Source organism: Misgurnus anguillicaudatus, chromosome 17, assembly GCF_027580225.2.
Source record: "Misgurnus anguillicaudatus chromosome 17, ASM2758022v2, whole genome shotgun sequence".
NCBI lineage: Eukaryota > Metazoa > Chordata > Actinopteri > Cypriniformes > Cobitidae > Misgurnus > Misgurnus anguillicaudatus.
This window is the reverse complement of record NC_073353.2, coordinates 3,189,566-3,216,195: the sequence shown is the minus strand read 5'-3', so window position 1 is coordinate 3,216,195 and position 26,630 is coordinate 3,189,566. Positions and strand designations below refer to the sequence as shown.

The 26,630-nt window shown below is 37.7% G+C and overlaps 1 protein-coding gene across 4 annotated transcripts in view; it reads right to left on the bottom strand.

Annotated features, from left to right (window-relative positions):
* Positions 1–25,556, bottom strand: part of ubr3 (ubiquitin protein ligase E3 component n-recognin 3) — a 71,846-nt gene extending 46,290 nt beyond the window's left edge. For all 4 annotated transcript variants that reach the window (XM_073854835.1, XM_073854837.1, XM_073854836.1 and 1 more), the window contains exons 1-17: positions 25,059–25,556; positions 19,636–19,775; positions 19,098–19,250; positions 15,856–16,005; positions 15,672–15,712; positions 15,410–15,476; positions 12,980–13,110; positions 12,411–12,639; positions 9,599–9,778; positions 8,478–8,611; positions 6,343–6,429; positions 6,187–6,252; positions 3,572–3,661; positions 3,144–3,272; positions 1,285–1,337; positions 1,028–1,161; positions 127–212 (exon numbers count right to left, since the gene is read on the bottom strand). In XM_073854835.1, the coding sequence (XP_073710936.1) occupies positions 127–212; positions 1,028–1,161; positions 1,285–1,337; positions 3,144–3,272; positions 3,572–3,661; positions 6,187–6,252; positions 6,343–6,429; positions 8,478–8,611; positions 9,599–9,778; positions 12,411–12,639; positions 12,980–13,110; positions 15,410–15,476; positions 15,672–15,712; positions 15,856–16,005; positions 19,098–19,250; positions 19,636–19,775; positions 25,059–25,489 (2,301 nt within the window). In that variant the 5' untranslated portion in view covers positions 25,490–25,556. The remainder of the gene's footprint in view (positions 1–126; positions 213–1,027; positions 1,162–1,284; positions 1,338–3,143; positions 3,273–3,571; positions 3,662–6,186; positions 6,253–6,342; positions 6,430–8,477; positions 8,612–9,598; positions 9,779–12,410; positions 12,640–12,979; positions 13,111–15,409; positions 15,477–15,671; positions 15,713–15,855; positions 16,006–19,097; positions 19,251–19,635; positions 19,776–25,058) is intronic.
* Positions 25,557–26,630: the final 1,074 nt, after the last annotated feature.

The window sequence follows — 26,630 nt, the reverse complement described above, 5'->3', positions numbered from 1 at the left end:
AAGTATGACAGATGCACAAAATGATTTGAGGATTTAAAATGTGGGTAATTTGTTGGTGACAAGACATTTCTGTTATAACAGATTTTAAACTAAGTAACAACATTGTGTTTTATCTTGAAAGGATACAAGATCCAGCAGGGAACTATGGGTTCGATCGTTCATACACAACTGCGAAACCATCTCTGCTCTCAAGATTTCATCATCGGACATTCCTGTGGAAACACAGACAGATCGAAATAAAACACCATAATTCAACTTCACCCCAAAATGAAACTTCTCATTTATCATTTATTCAACATCATGCTGTTCAAGACTCAAAAGACGTTCGCTGCATCTGAAATCGCCTACTTCCATACTAAATAGTGGGCAAAAATCAGTATGTGCATGTAGCATTTCCAAATTCAAAGTCAAAAAGTCGAAAAAAGCACCCAGATAATCTACTTGTTTCGGCTGGATTTTTAAGTGTGCATTCAAAGGTCACTTTACGATCCTGTGACTCCACGTGAGCCGCCAAAGAAAAATAAAGTAGAAAGTGAGAACCGGCGGCTCTTTAAAGTGATTTAGGTTCTAATAAATGTATTCCTTGCGACTTAATTGAACTTGTTATATAACACAAGTAAATTATGATCATTGTTGTTCAGATTACATCAAACAACATACAGGTCACCTGACAATGAAAACATGGGGGATGCAGTAATGTCCAAAATGTATTGAAGTAAACTGCAGGTCATTTTAAACATCCTGATCCCCAATGAGTTCTACTGTATGAAAAAAAGACTAAAAATCTTATTTTGTGTGTGAATGAGAACACAATTTTGCGCCGTCTTGTTTCTACAGTAGCCCTAAAAGGTGTTTTGTCACTACGTTATCTAAGACGATGATGTGTTTGTCCTGTGGAGGCTACATTGCACCTTTAAGAACCAGTTCAATATCTTCAATACTCACATTCATCTTGTGCACTTAATCTGTTATATATCAGTCTTATGTCTTTCATTATCGGTGTAAGTGTTTAGTATCCGATACGCACCTAAGTGTATCCGGAGACTAGTCAGTATAACCAGGAAGGTGAGCGCCCCCTCCAGCATGGGTCTCTCCTGTTCTGAGTCCAGCACGGTGTTCTGATGTTGAGACGCCATAGTCAATAAATCCACCACCTTAAACCTGACAAACACACAACAACAGTTTTCAGAGGTGTCACTAGATTTAGGGTGCTTGTGACAAATGATGTGAATGAATGTGAAGAGATAAAGTACAACTGGATCACAGGCAGGACAGATACAGTACCTCTCAAACACAGAGGAAATAAAGTAATCTGGATCCAGTCGAGATGCACAAACCTGCAAATACAACAAAAACAAAGACTTAAGATAAAGATTAAGTCAAACAAAGTTTGTCAGTTTTTAACAAGTTTGTCAGTTTTTAATGAGTGGGGTGGAGAAAGATTACTAATGCCTTGAATGGGTACAACTAACAAGTAACCAAAGTTAAGCCTTAGTTAAAGAAGAAGGGAATAACTGTAATATGTGTATGTAACTATGTTATATGAAGTTAATTTATGTTGATTAAACTGGTTCCGTTTGGATGTTTTGTTTTAATTTAGCTTAAAAAAATTACAATCATTTAGTAAAGAGACAAAAATTCACAACTGGCACAAAACTGGAACAAAATATTTTCCTTAAAAAGTCCAATCTCGCTTTAAAGCCGCCTTTCAACTGTATGAGACATTTAGACACGACTGTAGGAGTTCGCCAGCTAGTGGCAGTCAAAATCAAATTTCAGTTTAATCGTAAATCGTGCCAACATGGAAGAGAAGCTCAAGATCCTTCATTATAATATTCACCATAGTGGAATAAATAAATGAATGCTAATTAATGATCAACAATAACAATAAATACTTATGGATATATGACAAAGACCACCAATATTTCTGGAAAGAACATATGGGGATAAGATAAAAAATAATAATGTATAAATATTAAATGAATAATGTATCACATCATTTTCGGTCGACGTGTCGCATCTCGCATGTAAAAAAATTTAACGCGTCCAAAGCTCAAATCGAATGCAAAAATTACACATCCGCAGATAGTCGGCACCTCACGCAGCACCTTTGCAACTCTCCATAGGGAATTAATAACATCTGGATTTTGGCCGTCATTTGTCGTGCACAGTGGAAAGGCTGCTTAAGAGTCCAGATAACAGCCTTAAAACTGTTTTTAATCAAAATAATACAAAACACAGTTTTATGGGTGGTAAATCGTCTCAAATGTAGAGCCCTAAGGTCACTTTTACAATGTATTGTCCGTCTGGTTTTATTTTCTTAAAAAGCTTGTAAAACATCAACCCTGTTGTGTACAGACAATCTACAAACATCTTTTTTTTCAGGACAAGTTGGACTTTCAGAATGTTTGTGTTGTATTGATGTCACATGAATGTAAAATAAGTTATGGGACCATAAAGACAAATTAAAAAAATAAAACGGAAATTGAATCACTTATATATTTATTGTAATCACACACAAAATAATAAAAGCTAAGCATTTTTCCTCTGTAAAACAGTTGTCTTTGGAGTCCTGGAGCACAGAAATGAACATTATAAATTATACAGATCAAAAACTATTTATATTTTTACAAAAAAAGTCCAGGCGTTTTCATGACATTTATTGATGCCAAGCCACATGCGTGATGACGCACACATGCGTGATGACGCACACATGCGTGATGACGCACACATGCGTGATGACGCACACAAACAGAAAGCATCAGTGGACATTGTAGCATTGAGCTAGCGGCAAACCCGACAGAAACATTTATAAATTATGGACATCAAGTGGATAAATCTAGGATGTAAGAGTTTGGATGCATTGCTGAACAACTCCGAAAAGAGGGACAAGTTTCAGGCTGGATAGAAAACCTTCTGTAAAAGCTAGAAAGAAACCTAATATATCCCCGTGATGGCTAACTCCTCAGCTATTAGCAGAAAAAAACTGTAAGAAGCTACGTTTTACGGTTATTAAATTATTTAAATATGAATCAGAGGTCCCGTTTTCAATCGTCGACGATTGATTAGGTTTCTGACGGTTAATATGGGAAAAGATGTAGTTCACCCTCCACTACAGCATCAGTGAATGAGTGATGAGTTACCTGCAGAAGATAAATGTCCGGGTCGATCATCGAGTTACAGAAGTGAGACTGGACATAGGTCATCGCCTGACCTTTAATCTGCAGTCCATTTCTCACCCACATGTTACTGTGGATCTCAGACAGGCTGGCCTGTACACAGACACACACACACACAACCATCGGACGGATCAAAGAATGTTTTCCACATCTTTTGTTGACATCAAAGGCTGCATGCTTAAACTTGTGTTGCAAACATGCCCTGATCCATCAAACTACAGAATAAACATGTTTTTTTTAAAACAAAAACCTGATATTATGTAAAACTGTAATGTAAAAGTAAACTACTTTTCTTCCATGTTATGAAAAATAATTCTGTTACAGTTACTGATCTTTTTAACAGATTATTTATTAGTTCATTGATCTCTTAATTCACACCCATCGAGTATTACCTGTATCTGAAGAGGATGAACCATGATCTTCATCAGCATCTCTTGATCAGGAAGCAAACTGTCCAGATCCAGACCCTGACATTTCACTCCCTGCAAAAGATCACATCAGATTTCAACTATATTTAAGGCTAAAGGTATGAAAAGGTGTGCAACATTGTGAATATAATTACTGAAGGGTGTTGTTAACCCTTCAGCCATGATGACTATATTCACAATATAGCCTGACCTCAAGTTCATGCACCTAAATAAACATATTTAAGACTGCAAAATATTCCCAGGTCTCTATGCTTGAGAAAGTCTTGGACCCGGTTTACACTTAGTATTTAGATCCATATTTTAGATGATGTGATCATGAGTGGAGAAAGCTATATAGAGGGGTGTACATCTGGGAGTTCTTTTTGATTCTTGTCTTAAGTTTGATCAACATATAAATTCAGTTGATAAGTCATGTTTTTCCATCTTAAACTTTTATTAAAAGTGAAAACTTTCTTATCTTTTAGTGACCTTGAGAGAGTAACACATGCATTTGTTTTATCTCGATTAGACTACTGTAACTCATCATATGTTGGATTACCCCAATCCTCCATGTTACGGCTTCAGATGGTTCAAAATGGGTTTGTAAACGAGAACATATTACTCCAATCTTAGTGTCTCTTAATTGGTCCGTTTATGATTTTAAATCAAAGTTACAGTCTTATCTTCTTAGTCTTGCATTTTCTTAATTTTGGTGATGTCTCTTATATTATTACTGTTTTGATTTCTATTTGATTTTATTTTATTATTTGCTCTGTACAGCACAGTGGTACATTTTTGTTGTGTTTATTTGTGCTTTATAAATAAATAAAAATGAAAATACATCTGAATTACAACCACATTTCAGGAGACACAATGGTCTCGTACACACTGCAAACTTTCGGGAGTGACAACCACATTTAAATGCAGGAGTGAATCCCCCAAATAATCATTCCATGTCTGTACAGAAGACGACTCTTACAAAAATGCGATGATTAACACAGAGCTAACCATAGCAACGTTCTTGCTTGGTTATCATTCACTGCTTTGACCAAAATAATATTACAGGGTTATGTTTTGCAATAAACCTAGGGTGGCCATTCGTGCCAGTTCCGCCGGACACGTCCCGAACATGTTTTCGGGTTCGTTCTCTCTGGAAGTCGCGTTGGTCGACCGCATACGTCATCAAGGTTTAATATTTTGGGTTTAATTTCAGAAAAGCAACCATTACATTTCAAGGTAAGAATGAAACTACAATGATTGTACGTCTTAAAAGAAATAAACCCTAAATAAACCTCTGTCTTGGTGTTGCATGTTGTACTCATTTGTGAGGCTGCTTCTCTCAGTGATGTCTTGCAGTGTTGCCAGTTCCTCTTCTTTTTTGTACTTACACACCATTGCGGTGCTTAACCTTGTATGGCTTTTGACTTACAAAGCACTCATGTTTTTGGTGTGTTTACAGTGCCAGTCACAATGTTTTGATCTTTGAGGTAAAGCATTTGGATTTATTTCGGTTTATTACTGGATTTTGTTTGCTGTTACATGTCGTGCAAGATCTGGCAACACTAGTCAGCAAACGCTCATGCCCCTGTCATTTTCCACACCTTGTAAAAAGTCGTCTGTTTCCCCTTCTAGGCATTTATTTTATTTTCTTCAGAAGAGAGACCTATCATGTCCATGATGCACGTTTAAATATATCAACAACTAGTTGTTCATTTGGGTTACGTACACACTATGCAGAGTTTCTGTAAATGTGGTTGTCACTACCTGCATTTTGCGAGAGTTAATTGGGTTGTAGAATGCGGTTGTCAGTCCTGTAAATTACTGAACTGTGTGTGTACAGAACAGGATTAAACATTAAAATGTTAAAAGACAACCGAATTTAGATGCAGTGTGTACGAGGTCAATGATTATGCATTTGTAACACAAGTTGTACAAATGCATCCTGACCAACATTCACACAGCCCATTCACAAGTCTTCACAAATTCATTTTTACTTACTTTTCATTGGTTGAATTTTCTTTTACATAGTTAAACATCCCTCATTATATCTCAGAAGTTTTCACCCAACAATGGGAAACTTTTTATGCGTTTGATCTGTTAGTTTACTCAACAATGGCATTTAAGGTTCCTGAAAAAGCAAACTCTTGGGTTTCAAAATTCAAGTTTTTGAAAACAACGGCGTTATTATTTCTGTGTAAAAAACAAAGACGCATGTGCATAAGTGTTACGTGTTCAGTCTACGGGTCAAAATACTGAGAGGTTATCAACATCATTTCCAGAGCATCTACAACAAAGTTTACAAAAATGTTAGTTTACTTGTAGTAATAAACTCATTTGTCCAAACAAAACTGCTCGATGCTATCGCCACCTTGATTGTTTGCATTTATCGCTTTTAGGCGTGTAGTGTTTTGTTTTTTACAAAGTAACATCGGCATCTACTAGCCTAGCATGCGCAATAAAGCATTTTTAGACGTTTGAGGATCCAAATAAACACAGATTATTTTGACAATGGTGTCATGTATGTTTTTCTAAATACATTGTGGTCATGTAACCGTAGCCTAAGATAATGTACACAACTTAGTCCTATGTGTCAGGATTACCTTGCTGAGGAACATAGCGTAGTATCTGTGCAGAGGTAAATGAAAGGTCAGCTGGTTGAGTGAAGGCTGTGATCGAAAGAGAGAGAGAGAGACAATGTAACTCCCTGATTTATCAGGATACATCATCTAAAAGTGCATAGGCATGAGTTACTGTACCTCATCTACAAATCCAATGGCATCAAACCACATCTGAAGGGTTTCCAGACAATAGCGCACCACCGTCTTCGTGTACTCATGTGTCTCCTAACAACATAAGACAAGTTCAGCTCATTCATGAGACCAAAAACGCTCATGAAGACTTAGTGGCTATGAAATTTTACAGGAGGAATTAATAAATCAACAGTTCAATATAATCTGATTGCATTACTGTAACAATTTCTACAAACATCTTAACTTGTAAATATCACATCAATACTTCAACACAGTAAAAATCTGACCATGCACATATAATAGAGGCAATAGCCATGTTTCCATCCACATGTTTTTATCCGAATTAAGTGATATCGAATGAAAAATGCGTTATGGAAACAGTAAAATTCGATTGAATTTCATGAATATCGACTCAAAAGAAATACGTTCGATCTCATCGAATTTTATCTTGATCGATATATGGCTTATCCGATAAACGCTGATGGAAACGTTATTTGCAGAATAAATAATGATTTGCGATGAAGGTTTAGGTCCTTTTATGGTTGCAAAGAAGAAAAAGTTTTAGGTCATTTCCGCTCTGGTGGCACAAATGGCGTGTGTCAACAAAGTCAGATGTAAGTGGACAAACGACGAGACGAGATTCATTTTAAATTTAATTTAGCAGAGAAAATAACGGCTATTTTAGAGCTGAAGATCTTTGCCCGAACCCGACGGGTTCGGTCGGATTCAGACTTCATTTCTAACATTTTACACGGGCTCGTGCTCCGCCTTTGCACGGTAAATGAGCAGTCAAGTTCAATGCTGCTGAATGCCGTATCAGTAAGCGCAGGACCACGCTGAAGTCATTTACAGTGGATTTAATAATTTCCTCAACAAAAATGTAGCCTAATCTTGGTGAGTAAAGGTTTTTTAATGTATAACTAAATATTGCTTAGTCTTAAATACATAATTTAGACAGAGGATATAGACTAATGTTGGCATTAATGTAAAGAAAGTGCCGAAGCAAATACCACGGACTTATCTTAATTTTGTTATTCCCAAATAACCATCTTATTCAGAATGTATTATCTTAATTTAATTAGTTAAGAAATAATTGTTTTTATTGGCATGTTGACCTATAATGTATTGCATATGCCTATTTAGAACGAGATGTTACAATGTTACAGATGACTTTTTTTTCTTTGTTTCAACTTCCAAGTGACGTGTAGCCCAGTTAGTCATTAATAAATAATGTTAAAACCTGTGTAAATTACTCATTCTTGATAAAAGCTGTTTGTGTGCGCAAATTTAAATAATGTATGGCTGTAAACGGGTTCGGGCTTTTAAAAAGCTGTCAATCTAAATGTAGGCTACTTTCGGGTTCAGGCTGCATTCTGTCGGGCTCCGGTCATTTCAGGCCCGATTACAGCTATATTTTAGATAGCAAAAATCTAAGAAATGCCATAATTTATCAGGAACTGGCGAAGGAAATGTCCAACAATGGTTATGACAAGACGTGGGACGTCCTCCGGAGTAAATGAGGTGCTCAAACAGTGATACGTGTTTCAAAAAAAGAGAGTTCTCTCGCAACGGTGCCGGAGGGAAAATAAAAGCAAATTCGACCTCGGTCAAAAAACCCTCGTAGCTTCATTGGCTTCCAATATTAACAACTCTAAAGATATTTTTTCGTTCTCATTTACGTTAAGAATTGATCCGGACTATCATTTCACGTTAATTTCTCCGTTGTCGTTGGGCATTTACATGCATCTGCATCAGCAATTAACGTAATTTTCTTCTTATTATAGCTTGATATGTCGCTATCAGCTCATGCTGGCACATAAGCACTTATAACTTGTGAAATGCGCAAATTTGTCTAGCAAAACTTTGTTCGAAAATGTTTGCTTGAATATTGTGCGATTCAGTGCGAAAATGAATGGAAACACCTTCAAATGTCTCAAATCAATTCGATATACCAATTTGATCGCAAACCAGCATGTGACGTCATTACGCACAGGTTTTTATTCGCTTTAAAACCGTTAGATGGAAACACACTTTCACCAGCTTTATTCGCATAAGTTTTTTTACCGAACTTTAGATAATTAGATTGACAAGTGGATGGAAACTTAGTCAATGAATCGGGAATCAGACATGTTTAAACTCACTTTAACCCTGCAGTGGGTGAGAAGACCCCACATGGGCTGAGCGCAGGCCTCCAGTTCAGCTGCAAATGCTGCGTAATACGTCTGCGACTCAAACTCCACATGCTCATTCAGTTCACGCTTATTCAGATTCATTCCTGACACAGAAAAAGAAAGAGAGACTTAATCATTCATTCACTGAAGCAGATCAAGTTTCAGTTTCTATCAGGGCAGTCAATTGAAAGTGAAAAATGTGTTGTCAGCAGGTGTGAATAAATGAGAACAATGACCTTTAATCCAGCCACAGTGGCAAACCATTGATCTTAAATTACAGGTCTGGGACCTTTTATTCATAAATTTAGTAATGTTGAAATCCTTTATTGCTTTTGCTATGTGGTAACCTGAAGCAATCCCTAGCAATATTTTTGTGGGTAATTATTAATTAAGTGTGTAATTACAGAGATACAGCTCTAGCAGAGATATCACTCCCAAAAAGTTTTTTAGATTAACAAATGAAACAAATCAGACAAATTAAAGTCTATGTAAAATATAATTTTAGAAAATTGTTTCTAAATGTTAAAAATATATTACTGAATTGTGGAGTTAAACAGAGTATCCACATTTCTGTGTTTAGGATTATTTGGGTGGGGCTAAAACAGTGGCTCGATGATGCACTGGAGCCACCGAGCATGGCCCCGCCTCTACAACAATTGCAAGCATCCATTCAGGTTGTAGCAATACTGGAAAGTTGAGAGAGATGGTAGCTTTTCCGCGACTGGGCGTGGTTTCAGTTCACATTTAGAAAAGTTTTGGATAAAATTAACCAGTGAGTCAATGGCCATGGGCAGGGCTTTGTTAGTGTGACATCACATTAACAAGTGAATCAAAACTGCATGTTTAATGAGACTGCATCTGTTTAATAGTGATTAATAAAGAAGGAGTGGGTAGATTTTTTCATTGTTGTTCATACACTCCCAAAACACATTTAAGTCCAAACACCTTGTAAAAGTGGATTTTGCATAATATGAGCCCTTTAAAACACAGCATATCAAACATATTCATTATTGTGCTATTCTTATAACGGTCAAAATGAAAACCATCCTAGACTATGAAACAAAAACACTGTGCAGGATTTCCTGACTGACCTTGAAAGAAAGAGACGAAACTCATCCAGAGCAGCAGAAGTGAATGATCCTCTAGAAAGCGCTTGGCCACACTTTGATGTGAGAGGATGTTAATAAAATCACTAACTAAAGGCCAATAGGTGTTATTCTTCAGCAGAGCTTCACCGCAGTTCACAACCACATGACGATTATTGTCCTCATCTGTTAAAAAAACAACAACGCCACATATAGAAGAGGTTTAAAATCATTTCCAAGAGATCTTTGACTCACAAACTGCTTTCACAACCCATTTACTTCAATAACCTTTCATAATCTGAACATTAGGAAATGACTGAGTTTGCAGTGTGTCATGAAAGCGTCCTCGTCTTAGCGAAATGTCTGCTGTATTCTGCAGCTAAACATGTCCAAAAACCACCCACTTCACAATCACACTGACATGTAAATGATGCATCACTCATTTTTCTGTGTTACATGTTTTTAAGGGCTATAGAGATACAACAACAGATAAGTGTGAAAAATAATGCAAAATTAACCAGAAAATACCCATAAAACAGATTACAATAACATTGGGACAAAACTCTGGTTGGATTTGAACCCAACTCCCCACAAGCCATTCAGTTTCTGTATGTTTGATGATCGAATGTGCAATTGCTCTTACCTGGCCTCAAACTTTAAAGTGGCCATGTCACAAGACATTTTTAAGATGTTTAAAATAAATCTTTGGTGTCCCCAAAGTACGTATGTGAAGTTCTAGCTCAAAATATCATATAGATAACTTATTATAACATGTTAAAATTGCCACTTTGTAGGAGTGAGCAATAATGTGCTGTTTTTGATCCTTTTAAATGCAAATAAGCTGATCTCTGCACTAAATGGCAGTGCTGTGGTTGGATAGTGCAAATTAAAGCCCAATTTATAATAGTCGTGTGTAAGCTGTACGGCGTAGCTACGCAGCGCTGCTACTGTGGTAACACGCTTGGATACTGCCTACCAGCGGTCTGCATGTGTGTTTGCACGTCGACGCGGATGACGGCGCAAAAGTACCAATGAAAACCGATGCAGAACCTACACCATTGCGGCTAGACCGTAGGACCTACGCACAACTATAACAAGCCTTTTAGGTGCAGTACTAACCCCTTCTGACATCACAGGGGAGCCAAATTTCCATTACCTATTTTTTCACATGCTTGCAGAGAATGGTTTACCAAAACTAAGTTACTGGGTTGATCTTTTTCACATTTTCTAGGTTGACAGGAGGACTGGGGGCCCAATTATAGCACTTAAACATGAAAAGTCAGATTTTCATAATATGTCCTCTTTTAAGATTCTTAAAAAAATAGAGATGCACTGATTGCAATTTTGTTGACCGATTCAGATTTTTCTATAGGCATGACCTGCCGATAGGGATTTTTGCAAATTCCGTTTTACTCGAGCACTCCAACGTGGCATCAACGATTGATCATGAAAATGATGATCGTGTGGGTTTATTTATTTATTTTTTGTGGTTATGGCACCATTTGGCGCTCTGACTGGTAAGCGTTACAAGCGCCTGTGGTCCATAGTAAAGCGCTGCGAAGACTAGGGCTGGGCAATTTTCGATTAATTTTTTTTTTACTTTTTTTTCTTAAAGCCCACAAATTAATTTTTTTTCCATATTTATTTCCGCAAACATTGAACGTAAGATTAACGTTAATCTAATTACTGGTCTTGTCCACTAGATGTCACCCTCTTTTTTTCCTTGCCCGATGTTACAAGGAGTGTGAGAGGCGAGCCTGTCATTCATTCAGTCTTTATTATAATATAATATAATATAATATAATATAATATAATATAATATAATATAATATAATATAATATAATATAATATAATATAATATAATATAATATAATATAATATAATATAATATAATATAATAATTGAGTTGAATCGAAAATCAAGTATAAAAATCTGCCTGAGAATCGGAATTGAACAGAAAATCTAAATCGAATCGATTTGATAGCTTGTAAATTGAAATCGAATCGATCTGGAACATCTGAATCGATAAACAGTCCTAGCGAAGACTAAACGGCGTAAGATATCAGTACCATGATTCAAAAGCAAACGTAGAAGTCTACCCCCAAAGTGGACCTAACGCTTCACACCTCATATGTCAGTCTTGATACAACAAATATATTATACAACATTATATCTATTTGCACAACATGCAAGACTTAAACTAAGCTATATACTGGACACTCCCGTTGTGGATGCACACCATCATAAATTCACGCTTTAATCAATCAAAGCACAAGGATTCATAACAATAAGCAACTTTAAGTCTTTTGCTATCATTTAAGTGATTCGCTGTGTCGTGCTCTCACCTGTTCTCAGTCAAGATGTTAGGTTCGAATGGCTCTCTGGTATCTCTTGACATTTGATGTTTAAATATGAGATGATAACGCATTGAACTTGTGACAGCGCTATACATTTTGCACCTGATTGACTGTATTTGCGTCTTATCAAATGTCATGCATACTATCCCTGAGCCACAACTCCCATACTATTCATCCTAAACAGTATTCGAAATAAGTGCATCTTAAATCATATTTTGTTGTTGTATTCAGTTTGACATTACACATAAAATTAATAAGTGATACTTCCCTAAATAAAATCATACAGTAAACATTAAATAAATAATCAGTAATTAATAAAGAAAAGCTTCCTAAGACTTTCTTGCTATGCACTCAAGTATATGTACTTCTATTAAGCACTAATAATGAGCATGTACTCATAAGTAGGAAACATATTTTAAAGACAGCGAAAAGTATGCTTCATCTCTCTCCTCCTCATTACCTTGCAGTTCACTCTTGATAAGGCAGCTCTCCATCATGTAGAGAAGCACAGTGACCATGATGTCCAGTAACTGACACTCTTCTGTCACGTGCCTCGCCAGCTCCTCGTTGCTGAAGAGCTGCACGCTGATGTGAACGATGCGGTTGGACATGGTGTCGGACTCGTGGCTCTTCATGAGGGTTTTCATAATGAAGGCGTAATGCTGGACGAACGTTTTAGTGAAGGTGATCTATGAGACGCGGAGAGAGGATATCAGGAGTATAACTCAAAGCCTACAGAATAGACTGCTGCTAAACATAAAACTATAAAAAAATTAAACGAAATTCAGATCTGTTGGCCTTAGAGATTATCTTTAGATACAAATGCAATTGGCATTGGTGGGTGAACAAAACAGCTTGCCATTAATCGTTTAAAAACGTGTGGTTTTGATAGTGGCCAGTGACACGAGTGAGCTGCTCTGTTTGCAACTAATAATTAAATAACTAAATAAATACATAATCAAAGAGTAAGACGTTTTAATTTAAAACGGTTTCTTGACTTGTAAAAAGTATTTATCAATAAGTCTGTACCTTGTAGTCCTGATCAGGCAACATGTTGAGCAGAAATGTGACCATCTTCTGTGGAAACTCATACTTGATAGTCCAAAACAATAATTCTTCTAAAAAACATTTATGTTTCAAGGTGTCCATTATAGATGGATCTAACAAAACAGAAAGAGAGCAAGGATAGTCAGTAGGTAACATTTAACCAAATTACTTGGGCAATAGATGACACGCTTCAAATAAAAGTTCACCAGAAATGACTATTATCTAACCCTCATGTCATTTTAAATTGTAAATAAAGGTATATTTAAAGACTCTTCACACAGCTCATCTTCACACAACAATACCATCAGTGACCACATCTGTCAAGCTTCAAACATTTACATTTAGCAGACGCTTTTGTCCAAAGCGACTTACAAGTGAGGTAAACAATAGAAGCAATTATATCAACACAAGAACAGCTCATCAAGTCCAACACAGTATACATAGACAAGAGTTGGTTAGTAAAAAAATGTTCAAACAAATAAGAGAAAACACCATAAAACTGTCCTCATAGGTGTTCAAATTGTTCTGACTCTGTCATTGAATTAGGGTTGCACAATTAATCATATAAAGATCACAATCTCGATTTAAGCAGCCATACGATCTTATTCCTAACTTATACCAATACTTCTCTCTATTTAACCTTTGACAGAAATCTTACTGGAACATATGTGAGTCACAGCAGTTATCATGTAAAGGGGATTTTTAAACAGTGGGTTGCAATGACAATTCTTTATTGGTTCCCTTGCAAGCTTCATCTGCGCTTCAAACATGCACTTTAAAAGTTTACATGTTTTTTGTTCACGAATGTGCAATTGGCACATCATTTGTGTCTGTAAATACAACAGGAGAAGTAGTTTGCTTTACTTTATTTGCAAACCGTGTTAAAATTAACAACTAAGGAAGCCTGTTTAAAATGCTTGTTTAACTATTGCTTTGTTTTAAGGAAAATAAAAAGGACGATTTAGTTTTTTCTTCTTATACTTCAATAAAAAAAAATCGTTCAATGATTTTACCTGTCTATGTGGTTCCTGAACTGAAAAAGTTAGGGAAAAAGTTTCAAACAGCTCTTTTCAACCACACAGTATCATTATTTCTTTCTGCATTATATATTCAAAATATTTAAATTATTACAGAAGTACTGGGGTAATAGTTAACAGTTTACGATCTAGATGCAAACACATTCTTTCATCCAGTAATAAAACATTTTTTATTAGTGAGTCAGTGAATATTTTATTTTAAAAAATAATTTTGAAGAGATTGCAGCAATTCATATTTTGTCTTTAGTAATTTCTATGTTATTTTGTTTATTTCGCATTCAGAATCATGGGAGAATCGTGATCTTCATTTAAAAGATAAAAGATTGTGATTCTAATATTTCCATATTGGATAGCTTTGTGTGGGAAACAGAAATGCAAGTTGTTATTTAGTAATGCTGTGTTTACACCAGCTGCAGTAGAGGCGTCAAGCGCGTGTAATTTCAATGTTAAGTCGATGTGAACTGGAGGTCTCGCGGCACAGATGAGGCGTTTGGCGCAGCAGACGCAATTCCACCTCATTCGCACATCTAGTTCGCGCAAATGGTGCAAATTGAGCATCTGACGCGGTACACGCGAATGGTGCTTTTTGTGCATTTTGCCTTTGACGCAAATTTGCGGCTAACACCAGAGTTGAAAAATTTGCAGCCCTGCCCGGAGTCACTCATTCAACATGAAGGGAACACTTGATATTGTCCGTGAGCAGTCACCCAAAGCTATACGACACAAGTTCTTATTTCTATAGAGACAGGAATAAAAAGGACCTGGCTTGGAAGAGTGTCAGTGAGGACATCGGGCAACCTGGTAAGTTGTAAATACACATTTCACTTTTGAGTCACGTGACGTTTATTTTCCCCCTATAGTAAGGTTACCAAATTCAAACCGGTAACTCTCTCCATAAATGCACAATCAACATCAGCCATCTTGCAAACAGACAACCGCATACACTTGCCCCTCCCACAAGAAGCGGATTTAGCCTCTGACGCGCATCAAATGCTTGCTTTTTCCGTGCGTCTACTTCGCTATAGATGCGCGAATGCATTCAAACTGTTCAAGCGACAAACTGATGCCTCAAACGCGGTTGGTGTAAACGCAGCATAAAAAGGTCATTAATGCTCTTTTGTGTGTCCCACATGGCATGTGAGAATCAGATTTGTGAATTAAACAGCACTATGATTAATTCATATACACTTTAATAGTGTTTTTTGACAGACAGGGTAACAATAAACTGAATAGCTACAAGCAGATTTCTTCCCAACTCTTCCTTCACTAAAATAATAACAGCATACAATTTTATAACAACATAAAAATGAGTAAATAAAGGTCATATTTAATATGAGTGAACCATTCAATCAAAACCTGAAGTGATTCTTTCTACCTTTGGTACTGCTACTGAGCTTCACTCGTTTCCTTTGGCCCACACCCTGCAGTCCATCCTGATCCTCCTGTCAAAGAAACACATGAGAACCACTTCAACATACAACTCTCAACAATGACCAGAACTGACAAACACATCAAAGTGCCAACAGGAAAGCCGTTCTCAACCAAGACACAAAAGAAGGACACGCCCCACTGTGCTTGTTTTGATTGGTTGCTGGGTCACACATTTATCTATCCCAGAAGTCTGTGCGTGTGCCTACCTCTTTGCTAGAGTCCTCGAGACTGGCGGCAGCAGTGGCACCTGAAATAACATAATTGAAACCATATTGAGAATCTTGAAAACATTGTCTGAGTCACAAAACATCATTTCCTGTTATTCCTGCTTTCAATCTACTCATAAACAAAAGCGGGAAACTACAGCAGTGTAAAAGTCAGCAGTGGCACCCAGCAGACAGAGCGCTCCTCCTGGAGATTCAGTTGCCCCCGCTGCAGCTCCTCCTGACCCCCTCTCCTCCGCTGACACCAAACCTGAAGTCTTCAATGCTGACAAATACTTCTCATAGTTCTTCTTTGCATAAACATTTTCTCCTTGACCTGGAAGTGTGACACAGTATGGAAATGTTATAGCTAAAAAAATGAAAGCTATTTAGGTATAATCCTAAAGGGGTCAGATCATCATCACCAAGTCAAAAATAGGTCCAACCCAGTCCAAATTATTGAAGTGTATTATCCTGTGAATTACCTTTAAGATGTAAAGGAAAACAAATCATAATCTGTCTTAAAGACACAGCAACAGATATATATATTTTTATACATTCTAAAGATTAAAGAGCAATCAGAAATCCTGATTAACAGTGGACTTTTGGCAAAAAACAAAATAAAGTATTATAAAATATTTCAAAATTGTATTGGAACCGCAATAACTGCTATAATCCAGAGGAATTATAAAGCTGTGTTAAAAAAAAAAGGAAGTGCAACATCAGTACCCTGATAAACCCCGATTATTATTAGTAGTAATATTTCGGCATTGGAAATTATTTATATACAGATGTCGTAGTGTAATAGAAAAACAACTGACCCATTGGTGATAATATCCACACTAACTACTGAGTTATAGACTCATTTATTGAAAGTGGTGTGATCAAACTAAAAGCATTAATTAAATGCTATTAATCAGAAAATGTGTTAATTCTGTGGGAAAAAACAAAACTGCTCATTTTAGTCATTTATCAGGAAAGAGGGGATGCAAATATTTTGCCCATTATAGAAATTCAGCAGCAGATATATTTTAAGTAAAATGAACCGTTCCATCATTGCTCGGAGGAACAATGTAATTTGATTAAAAAGTTGAGTTGAGATGGGAAATGTATAAAGAAATTCAGCAAAGTTTTCAGTCCTGTTAAAATCATCTCAAATGGCTTAAAATGGCAACAAAAACCCAAAGCACATGGAAGAAAACAAGAAACTACTGTTAAAACAGTTCAATGGCTATGTTTACATGCACCAAATTTTGTCAATCCGATTGAATTTAATACGATTGAAGGTTACGACGTACGACGATACAGTTTACATGCACCCTAAACATTGCAATTAAAATGTTTGTTTACATGTACATTCTATAGAATCCAAACCAAACGTCTGCGCAAGTGCACAGCCAGGGTTGCCAGATTCGCGTATCAGAACCATCCCAAATGGACATTCAAAACTAGCCCAAAAGCATCCAAATATTTACAGCCCAAATACCAATAAATAATGAACATAATACTTTCATCTTTAACCCGCAGAAAATAAACAAAAAACTGGTGGAAACAGTTTAAACAGTAGTCCAAATCTAAACTCGAAAAAAAGCAGAGGATTGGCAACAATACGCTGCGTACAGCATCTCTCGTCAAGTTCTCTGGATTAAAGTCAAAGCGGAGTTGGAGAAAGTTGTTCTTAAAAAGTTTTTAGATATAGGTGATGAAAACACACTTTTCAAAAGGCACAACGCTATTTTATTGCTTTAAGTAGCCTAATGTTTTAAAAGTACACATAAACGTGGCAGAATGTACAGCGCGTGACCCCAGTAACCTTACCTTAATAATGCGTGATGCCACTGCCTTGCTATTGCGTGTTTCTGTGACGAGAATCATGTGATATAGGAGTTTAATATAAGACATGAACTTGAGCACAAATGTTCTGCGCATTTTGGATCCGATTGAGAAAATACTACAATTCACAGGTTTACATGCGTACTTTCCTCCTGCTGATCGGATCACAGATCGGAGTACACCACCCCCTTCAATACGATCCAAATTAGCATCCAATCAACCACTATCATATTAACTGATTATTTGGTTGGATGTAGAGGTACCTAGTGAATAGTCAAGATGACAAAGATTCAGCCTTTAAACACCTCTAGAAAGATCAAAGATGATCTAAAACGATTTGTAAGTACTGTGACAGTCAGAAGACATCTGATTGAAGCTAAGCTGTTTGCAAGAGCCCCCTGCATGTGCACAATCACATAAACACATAAACTGGTCCAAAGAAAAAAATGGCGTAATATTTTGTTGCCTAATTTTTCTTTTTGTGTCAAGTGGTTATCGGCAGAACCTCAGGGGACCATCGGGTACTGAATTCAAGGCACAGTACACTGTAAAGACAGTTAAACATGATGGTGCAAAAATCATGGTATGCGAATGTTTTTCATACTGCCATGTTGGGCCTATTTATCGTATACAAGGGAACATGGATTAGTTTGAATACATCAGAATACTTGAAGAAATGATGTTGCCCTTTGCAGAAGAGGAAATGGGTGTTTCAACAAGACAACAACCCAAACACAAAAGCAAGAGGGCAAAATCTTGGTTCCAGACAAAAAGGATTGAGGTTATAAAATGGCCAGCTCAATCCCCTGATCTCTACCCCATTGAAAACTTTCGGGGGACAATAAAGTTTCAGTTTCTGAACCAAACCATTAAATTGACAGGAACTGTGGAACCTGGGCTGAAATATCTGTTTCTAGGTGCCAGACGTTGGTTGACTCGATGCACCAGATGTGCAGCAGTTAACAACAACAATGGTTATGCAACTAAATATAAGTAATTCAATAGTGTAAAGCAATGGATCTCAACTCCAGTCCTCAGGCCCCGCTCCCAAAACATTTTAGATGTCTCCATATATAAAACACCTGGTTTAGATCACCAGCTTGTTAGTCGTTTAATGAAGGAAATGTTTCAAACAATCTGGCAGGAGCCTGATGAGTGAAATCAGGTGTTTTATATAAAGAGACATCTAAAACATTCTTGGGGGGGGGGTGATGAGGACTGAAGTTGAAGACCACAGGTGTAAAGTGAAGAAATGTCTTCAGTTTTAAGTGTCTACAGAGAAAAATGTTGACACTGCTATTTTTGTTTTCTTTGCTTCCCTTCAAAAGAACAATACAGACTTGATAAATGTTGTTAATGCTTTGATTTGGAATTGAATCTGTAATGTTTTACATACACTTAAAATAAGGAAATAAAATCTATGTATAACATTTTTGCATTTTAATCACTTTTACTAGTGTACTGCCATTTTTTAACACATTTTTGTTACTTTTATAACTCCAAAATAATTTAATTTTCTCAAATGACAGGGGGATAAAATAAAGCAACCTGTTGTTTTCAGTGAGATGACAACCATGTCAGGTGTGATACACTTACCCATGCTCAGCTCTTTAAAGGTCTGCTGATTGGTTAAGATCTTGGTGAGAACTGTGCGCATGGCCCCGCCCATCTTGGTGAGCTCCTCTAAGAAAGATATTTGCGGCTCTAACTGCTGAAGAACTTTCTGGAGATCTCTGTCGGCAGCAGACTCTGTCAGCACATGATAAGATGTTTGTGTCACAAAATAAACCCCATTGGGTACGATTAGTACAGACGCAGCCGAAAACAACATGCACGTGGGGATCGTTTTATTCAAAAGCACGGGGAAACAATCATATTTGAAGCTTATTGTGAGGTACTTTTGGTCAGTTTATAAGCTTAACCACAAATCTGAATATAACCAAAATCAAATCTAGAGTTTTGTGGGTTTTAGCTTATCAAGGCCTCTATGCACCCGTGTACATGCACTACTAAAGGCTGACAAAAGTAGACTGTCAGCAAGCTAAAGAAACTCTCAGGGGTGTATATAAAATTCAAGCGAACATTTTATTGGACAATAACATGTGCCATAAAAACATTGCGAACATGTTCTTACCGGGTTCAACGTAGCCATCCCTCAGGTACTGAATGATAGTGATGATAAATCGTGGAAGAACCATCTCAGACATGAGCAGCAGATCTCGTGGGACCAATGGCACATTCTCGCCTGTTTTTAATCGATGCCTACTACAAAACCTGTCACACGGAACATACAGATTAGATTTCTGAAAACTGCTGCCATGGTAGCCTATTTTTAACTTACTGTACTATTGCCACTGTAATACATAAAACCTTATACTGCCCACATGCCTCAAAAGCTCTGCTTGCAAAAAAGCTTAATGTTGATCTAGCTTTATGTTTATCTTAATGTTGATCTGTAAGCTGGTTTCAATAGGCTTCAGTCCCATCATACAAACATAGTGATGGCAGTGTAGTGATTCAAGGATCTCCCTGAAGGCGGCATGTCACAGTACTCGGACCATATTCGTAAACTATGGCATGTACTATGTGGTATGTAGTACTATGGCACATGTCAGGTATGTGGCATGTAGTACTACAGCACATGGCAAAAAAGGCAATGACATGTGCATTAAGTGGAATGCACCAGTACAACAGTTTTGCTGCCTTTGTGTCAAAACTCATGAGAATGTTATGTTTTAACTGATTTAAAGTTCACCCCAAAAGGAAAATTCTTCCATTATTTACTCACCCACATGCATTTTAAACCTTTATACGTTTCCTTGTTGAACACAAAAGAAGATATTTTGATATATGACAATAAGCACACAGGAGAATTTGTTTGTCCTACTATTGAAGTTAATGGGTAAGGTCAACTGTGTGCTTACCATCCTTTATCAAAATATTTTCTTAGCAAAAAAAGGATGAATAAATGACAGATTTTTTAATTTTTGGATGAACTATGCCTTTAAACTCATTGCGTAATCTATCTATGCTGTGCCTAGCCAACCGAGCCGGTATTGTCTTGGTAACGCAAGAGTTTACAGATTATATGCAATGTAAATAGCAAGCGTGCTATGGAGGATGATCATCACTAGACGCATTGTATCACTGCATGATTCCCGTCAGAGAACGGCTTGTAATCGTGCTGGGCCGAACCAGGCACAAGTGGGAACATAACTGTAACCGCTACGTGTTGGAATCTGCAAGTTTGATTCAATGGCCTTGTACGCACTGCAAACTTTCGAGAGTGACAACTGCATTTAAATGCGTTTAGATTTATTTCGGTTTATTATTGAATTTTTATTGTTATTTTTTTTTGCAAGATCTGGCAACACTAGTAAGCAAACGCTTGTGTCTGTCATTTTCTGGACTGTGCATACAGAAGACATTTATTTCCCTTTCTAGGCATTTATTTTTTCATGAGAGAGACCTGTCCACGATGCACGCATGTTTATTTAGGGCTTTTTACACCTGGTCACTTCATGCGTTTTCTCTGATCGGATAGCTATCCGGTCGTAAAAAGATCAGGTGGAAATGCCCTCCGAAACGTTTTCGAGACGAATTTAAATCTGATCGCTCAAACCACTTCAGTAGGTGGTCTGGAACGCATTTCAGATGAAACTGGACGTGTAAATACATCTGGTTGATGAAACCACATCTTTCAGCGCATAACTCCTCCCAAACCTAAGCACGTCACCTGGAAGTTAGCCGTCAAAGAAGTAAACAAATAAAGACGACACACTCATTGCTTTATGGAGCGACAACGGCGGGTAAAAAAGCTTCCTAGAATTAATAAAAGAGTCTAATGACAAACTCAAATGATATTAAACAAAGAAATAAAACTTTAAGAGAGAGTTTTGGGAATGCTTTCCCCGTCATGGACCTGCATTAAATCACTGCGCTGTCACTCTCCTGCTGTGCTGTACTGTGAGCTTCAGCTCATGCCGAGCAAGGAGACACGTGTCCCCTGCCCAACAACATAAGTAAGTGCTGCCTATTGTTGCATAAACGTCACTTTAAGTTTTTTTAAGGCGGAGTAATAAATAGTGTATTTGCATTTTGGGCGGGGGTAAAAGATCGCATTCATATCCATTTTGCCAAGATCCATTTATGTGGCCAAATGTAAATGGAACAGTTTTAACAAATCAGATCAGAGAAAACACATGAAGTGACCAGGTGTAAAAAGGCCCTTGGTCAACAACTAGTTGTTCAGTTGGGTTCTCCAGACACTGTGCAGTTTTTGAAAATGCGGTTGTCACTACCTGCATTTTGTGGGAGTTAATTTGGTATTAGAATGCGGTTGTCTCCTGTAAAAACTGTGTGTGTGCAGAACAGGATTAACAAAGCTCGCAAAATTGCTAGTTCGACATCCCTGGGCTATTGTATCTTCTAGTCGAGCTACCAAAATGGATCTCTGCCCTGCCTGTTGGGCTATCTTATTATTTAAATGCTTCTGCATTCTCTCAGATTTCATTGGGCAATTGTGTTGTAAGCAATTCGTGCATCAGGTATTGAAATTGTGTTTGAATGTGCGCTTGCTTTTTAGTTTCACTTTCCATTTGCGATCACTCAAACTGTACAGGGATTACTGATTTGTCATTGATGCTCTGAACCGTTGCCCACAAAAACAGCTAACGTCGTCTTGTCAGTCATTAATATCCTCACGAAGGAACTGAAGTCTCCCGCAGCAAGCTTAAATGTGATATAGATTGCATAACAGAAACACATTCAGAAACTCACAGACAGAAAGTTGCATTTCCGACAACCCGCACACGTTCTCCCTCTCATGTCTTTACCGGCAAGATACAAAACAAAACAATCTGGGCATATCATTAAAAGAGGAACTATATTTTATGGCGTAATAGCACTTTTGGGAGTACTTCGACTCGCCTGAAAAGTCAGCTCCCCTTCTCACACTCATAATGGGAGAGGGAGGGTGTTACTGCGCCGAGTCGAAGTACTCCCAAAAGTGCTATTACGCCATAAAATATAGTTCCTCTTTTAAATCCGCTTAGAAAAGCGCTACGTTTTATTTTGTACCACCAAACTTGCTCGTATAACTACTCGTCTTAAATAGGAAAAACGTTGATGTGTTTGGTCACTTCTAACTTTATCTCTAAATGGTACCATTGAATGAATAGGGCTAAGCTAAATGCTATCGAAGCGTCGCAACGCGCTCCAGCGCTTACGTGCACGCACACAGATGATAGAGGGATGTATTAACAATTCTTAGTTAAGGTAATAACATATTGAAAATGAGTAGACTATTCCTTTAAGTCAACTCAAAACTTTTTATTGTACTCTTTGTGTGGATTTTATTCACATTGAAATGTTTAAGGAAAAAATTTCCAGCATGTTTGGAATAACAAAAGCGGGTAAATGAGAACACAATTTTAAATAACATAAATTTCCTCCAGGTTTTTCTCCTTCCCCTGATACTAGTGTCTGATACACTTTAATTATCATGTAAAGTCGCGACATATGAGTGACCGGCCTCTGGGATTTGTTTTGGCAACTAGGATACAGCACTGACATTATGATTCTGAACTAACGCACCTTAATTTAATGCCCTGTCATTGAACGTCTTTAAATAACAAACAAGAAATGGTTGCGTCTGACTGAAGTATACACCAAAGTTTTATAGAGCAAATACTATTTCACAATCAACATTAACAAAAAAATTAAACTGACAACCCATGTTTTTGTACTATGTTGAATATGACTAGTTATCAGTACAGACATAAATTTACTGTATTTGCCCATTTATGGTGATATATCTATAGATGTGAAATTATCTGACTATTGATCTACCGTATCTATCTAGTAACAGACACGTTGAAGCGAAGGCCCTTTCACAGGCGTGTAGTGTCCGAGGAAGCGTTGAGACCTGTCACTGACCCTGTGTTGGTGGGTTAAAAATAACCCAGACTGTGTCACTCTCAGTAAGGCAGTGATCAGGTGCCACAGCACACTCCACACTATTAACCCCAGTGACAGGCGCACGGCAGTGTTTCAAAACCAAATCATCTGTCTACACTCACACAGATCACTTTTGAAGGAAAACGGACCAAACATCTACATTTGGAAGGCTTTCAAAGCTGCTGGAACGCATCTGTGATGGACAAAAATGCTACAGATTTGCACTATTTTCCAGCAATGTTATCTAGATAGCCAGCTTGCTTCATTTAAGAGTATTCACTGAAAATGCTGCCAATTCAGAATGTAATTATAGTGTCTTTAAAACAGGCTGCTGATTCTGAACAAACCAGATTGGTGCTGATTTTAAATGCAAATAAAAAAAATGGGGCTGACATAGAACACACCTCAACCCCAAAATGTTACAAAGTATGCACCTGATATGGTGACCAAAATAGTTTTGATTCAGAATACAGTGCTATTCAACAACTACATTTAGGTAGACAGCTCACTAGGTACATTTAAGCATTTGACAGATGCTTTTATCCAAAGTTATACATTTTTTATCAGCATGTGTGTTCCCTGGGTCCGAATCCAACTTTTGTGCTGCTAATACAATGCTCTAGCACTGAGCTATAGAGGGTACACTAGGTATGGGTCCTCCTGACTTAAAAGTACCTATCCTACGATGCCCAAAACTGTCAAAGTGAAGAACTTTATAACATAACTAAACTGCTGCTAGTTGGGTATTTGTCCAAGAAACATCAAACAATAACAATACCTACAGTGGCAGTCCACAAGTTTTAAAAATAGTAACACTTGTCTCTAGGTAGTCAAGTTTAAAGGGATAGTTTACCCAAAAAATAAAAATTCGGTCATCATTTATTTGCTCTAAAATTGTTACAAACCTGTATACATTTCTTTGTTCTGATGAACACGAAGGAAGATATTTTGAGGAATGTTTGTAAACCCTTCGTGAGCCCCATTCACCTCTACAGTATTCTTTTTTTCCTACTATAGAAGTGAATGGGGCTCACAAACGGTTTGATTACAAACATTACTCAAAATATCAGAACAAAGAAATGTATACAGGTTTGTAACAACATTAAAGTGAGGAAATAATTACAGAATTTAAATTTTTCGGTGAACTATCTGTTTAAGACTATGATGGCTAATTCTGCCACCCTTGTCAGCGCATAAGCTATAAAATATCCATAACAATGTCTAGATAGTCAGCTCACTAGATTTGAGGCAGCTATGTCTAAAAATGCTGCGGAGTAGCAACACGCCCCAAAACAAATGTATAGGTAATCAGCTGACGAGATTTAACACTACGTTTAAAAATGGTGTTGATTAGAAACACGCCCCAAAACAAATGCCAAGTTCAAGTCTATGATTCTACCACCTTGTAAAGTGTTTAAGCTCAGAAATGACCCAAAACGACGTCTATGTAATGAACTCACTAGATTTGACACCATGATGCTGCAAAACGCTAATGATTCGAAACGCGTCTAAGCTACGACCCCCAAAAAGACGTCTATATTGTCAGCTTAACAGACATGTTGTCAGCCCCTGTCAGGTAGTCCGATCTCCGATACTGACCCGCTCTCTCTCATCACGTTCCCGTCCCCGCAGTCGCAGGCCCCGCCGGCCTGACTCCGGAACATGTTAAAATCGTGGCCCGTGTGATCGCCGTTATTGAAGCACTCCGCGCACAGCGACATGCAGGGGGAAATGCCGCACGTCCGGCAGCGATACGCCACGAAGTTCGCGGTCCACACCAGCCCGCAAAGGGTGGCATTATCGTAAGATCGGACGGTCCGGCAGAACTCGTCGAACCCTTCCCCTCCGGCAAGCAGCCATTTACACCACTCCAGAGCCTCCGGGTCCGATCCCCGCTCCGGATTTAGCACACTATCTAGCAGCTCCTGCAGCTGCCGCTGCCCTGAGCTGTTGTCAGTCCGCCTGAGGTCTGCCTTCAGATGGGCGGCTGTGGTTTTCTTGTCCCGGCGTAGCAGCGACGCCGCCATCATGCTCTCCGGGTTTGTTGTGCTCACTTTATTTTGGTTGTCTTGTTGCTGTGTTCACGGCGCTTCTCGCGAGATGTTGTCGCCACCATGAAAATAGAAGCAGATAGAGTGAAAAAGAAGTACTGAAATGGGCGGGGCTCAGGCCTGTTTCACGTATTCTGTTGCCCAAACGGCAGCCAGTTTTTTGACACTGACAGCGTCTATGATACAGAGCTCCGGTTCTGTACAAAAAATAAGTAATTTCTACAATGCTACTGCAATTACATTAACGACAACCTTAAATAATTAACACAAAATGAAATTGCATAGAGATGGCATTGTCATGTGATAAGTGAATCTTTTCTCAGCGCTGATGATGAGGACTAATAATAGTCGTTTGTGCTTACTGGCTAAGGTTTACGCATATGATTATTATTCAATCATTCGAGCGACAACACTGGGTCAGATTTCTGTTTGTACAGCTAATACTATTTCTTGTAGTAAACATGTTTGAACAAATACACCTTAATGTTTAGCTTTAATATTTGGCTTCTCTATAAAGCCAATAAAACATTGTATAATAAGAGTACGGCAAATACATTTGATTTGGCTTCTCTACTTCTCAAAGCTTATGGGGGTCCGGGGTCCCTCTAGCTAAGCCACCCCCCCCCCCATTATAGGGACAGTGGAATTTCACAAAGTAAGATACGATCCTGATTTTAATCAAAGAAACACCAAATTAACTATAACTAAAACCCTAACCATTTTTACCCCTCAAATAAGTGTAAAACAGTGGCGAGGCAAGACATTTTAAACTGAGTGGACCTTGGTGAAAGGGTGGACATCAATGCCTACTCTGAAATTACATAATTTTACAATATAGAAGTGGTTAAATGGACAACATTACGTTTTTTGAGTCATGGATCGAATAATTTTCGGATCAGCAAAACCGCCCTGATAAAAAAAACAATAGACACCAATCACAGAAATTCTATTGGTTTTATTGGCGATTTTATTGGTTCTAATGGAATATTGCCCAAAACACACTACAGTGTATTGATCTTTGTTGATCTCTAATGGTATGTATTGGTTCTATTGGTTCTATGTATTGGTTCTAATGGAATATGGCCCAAAACACACTACAGTGTATTGATCTTTGTTGATC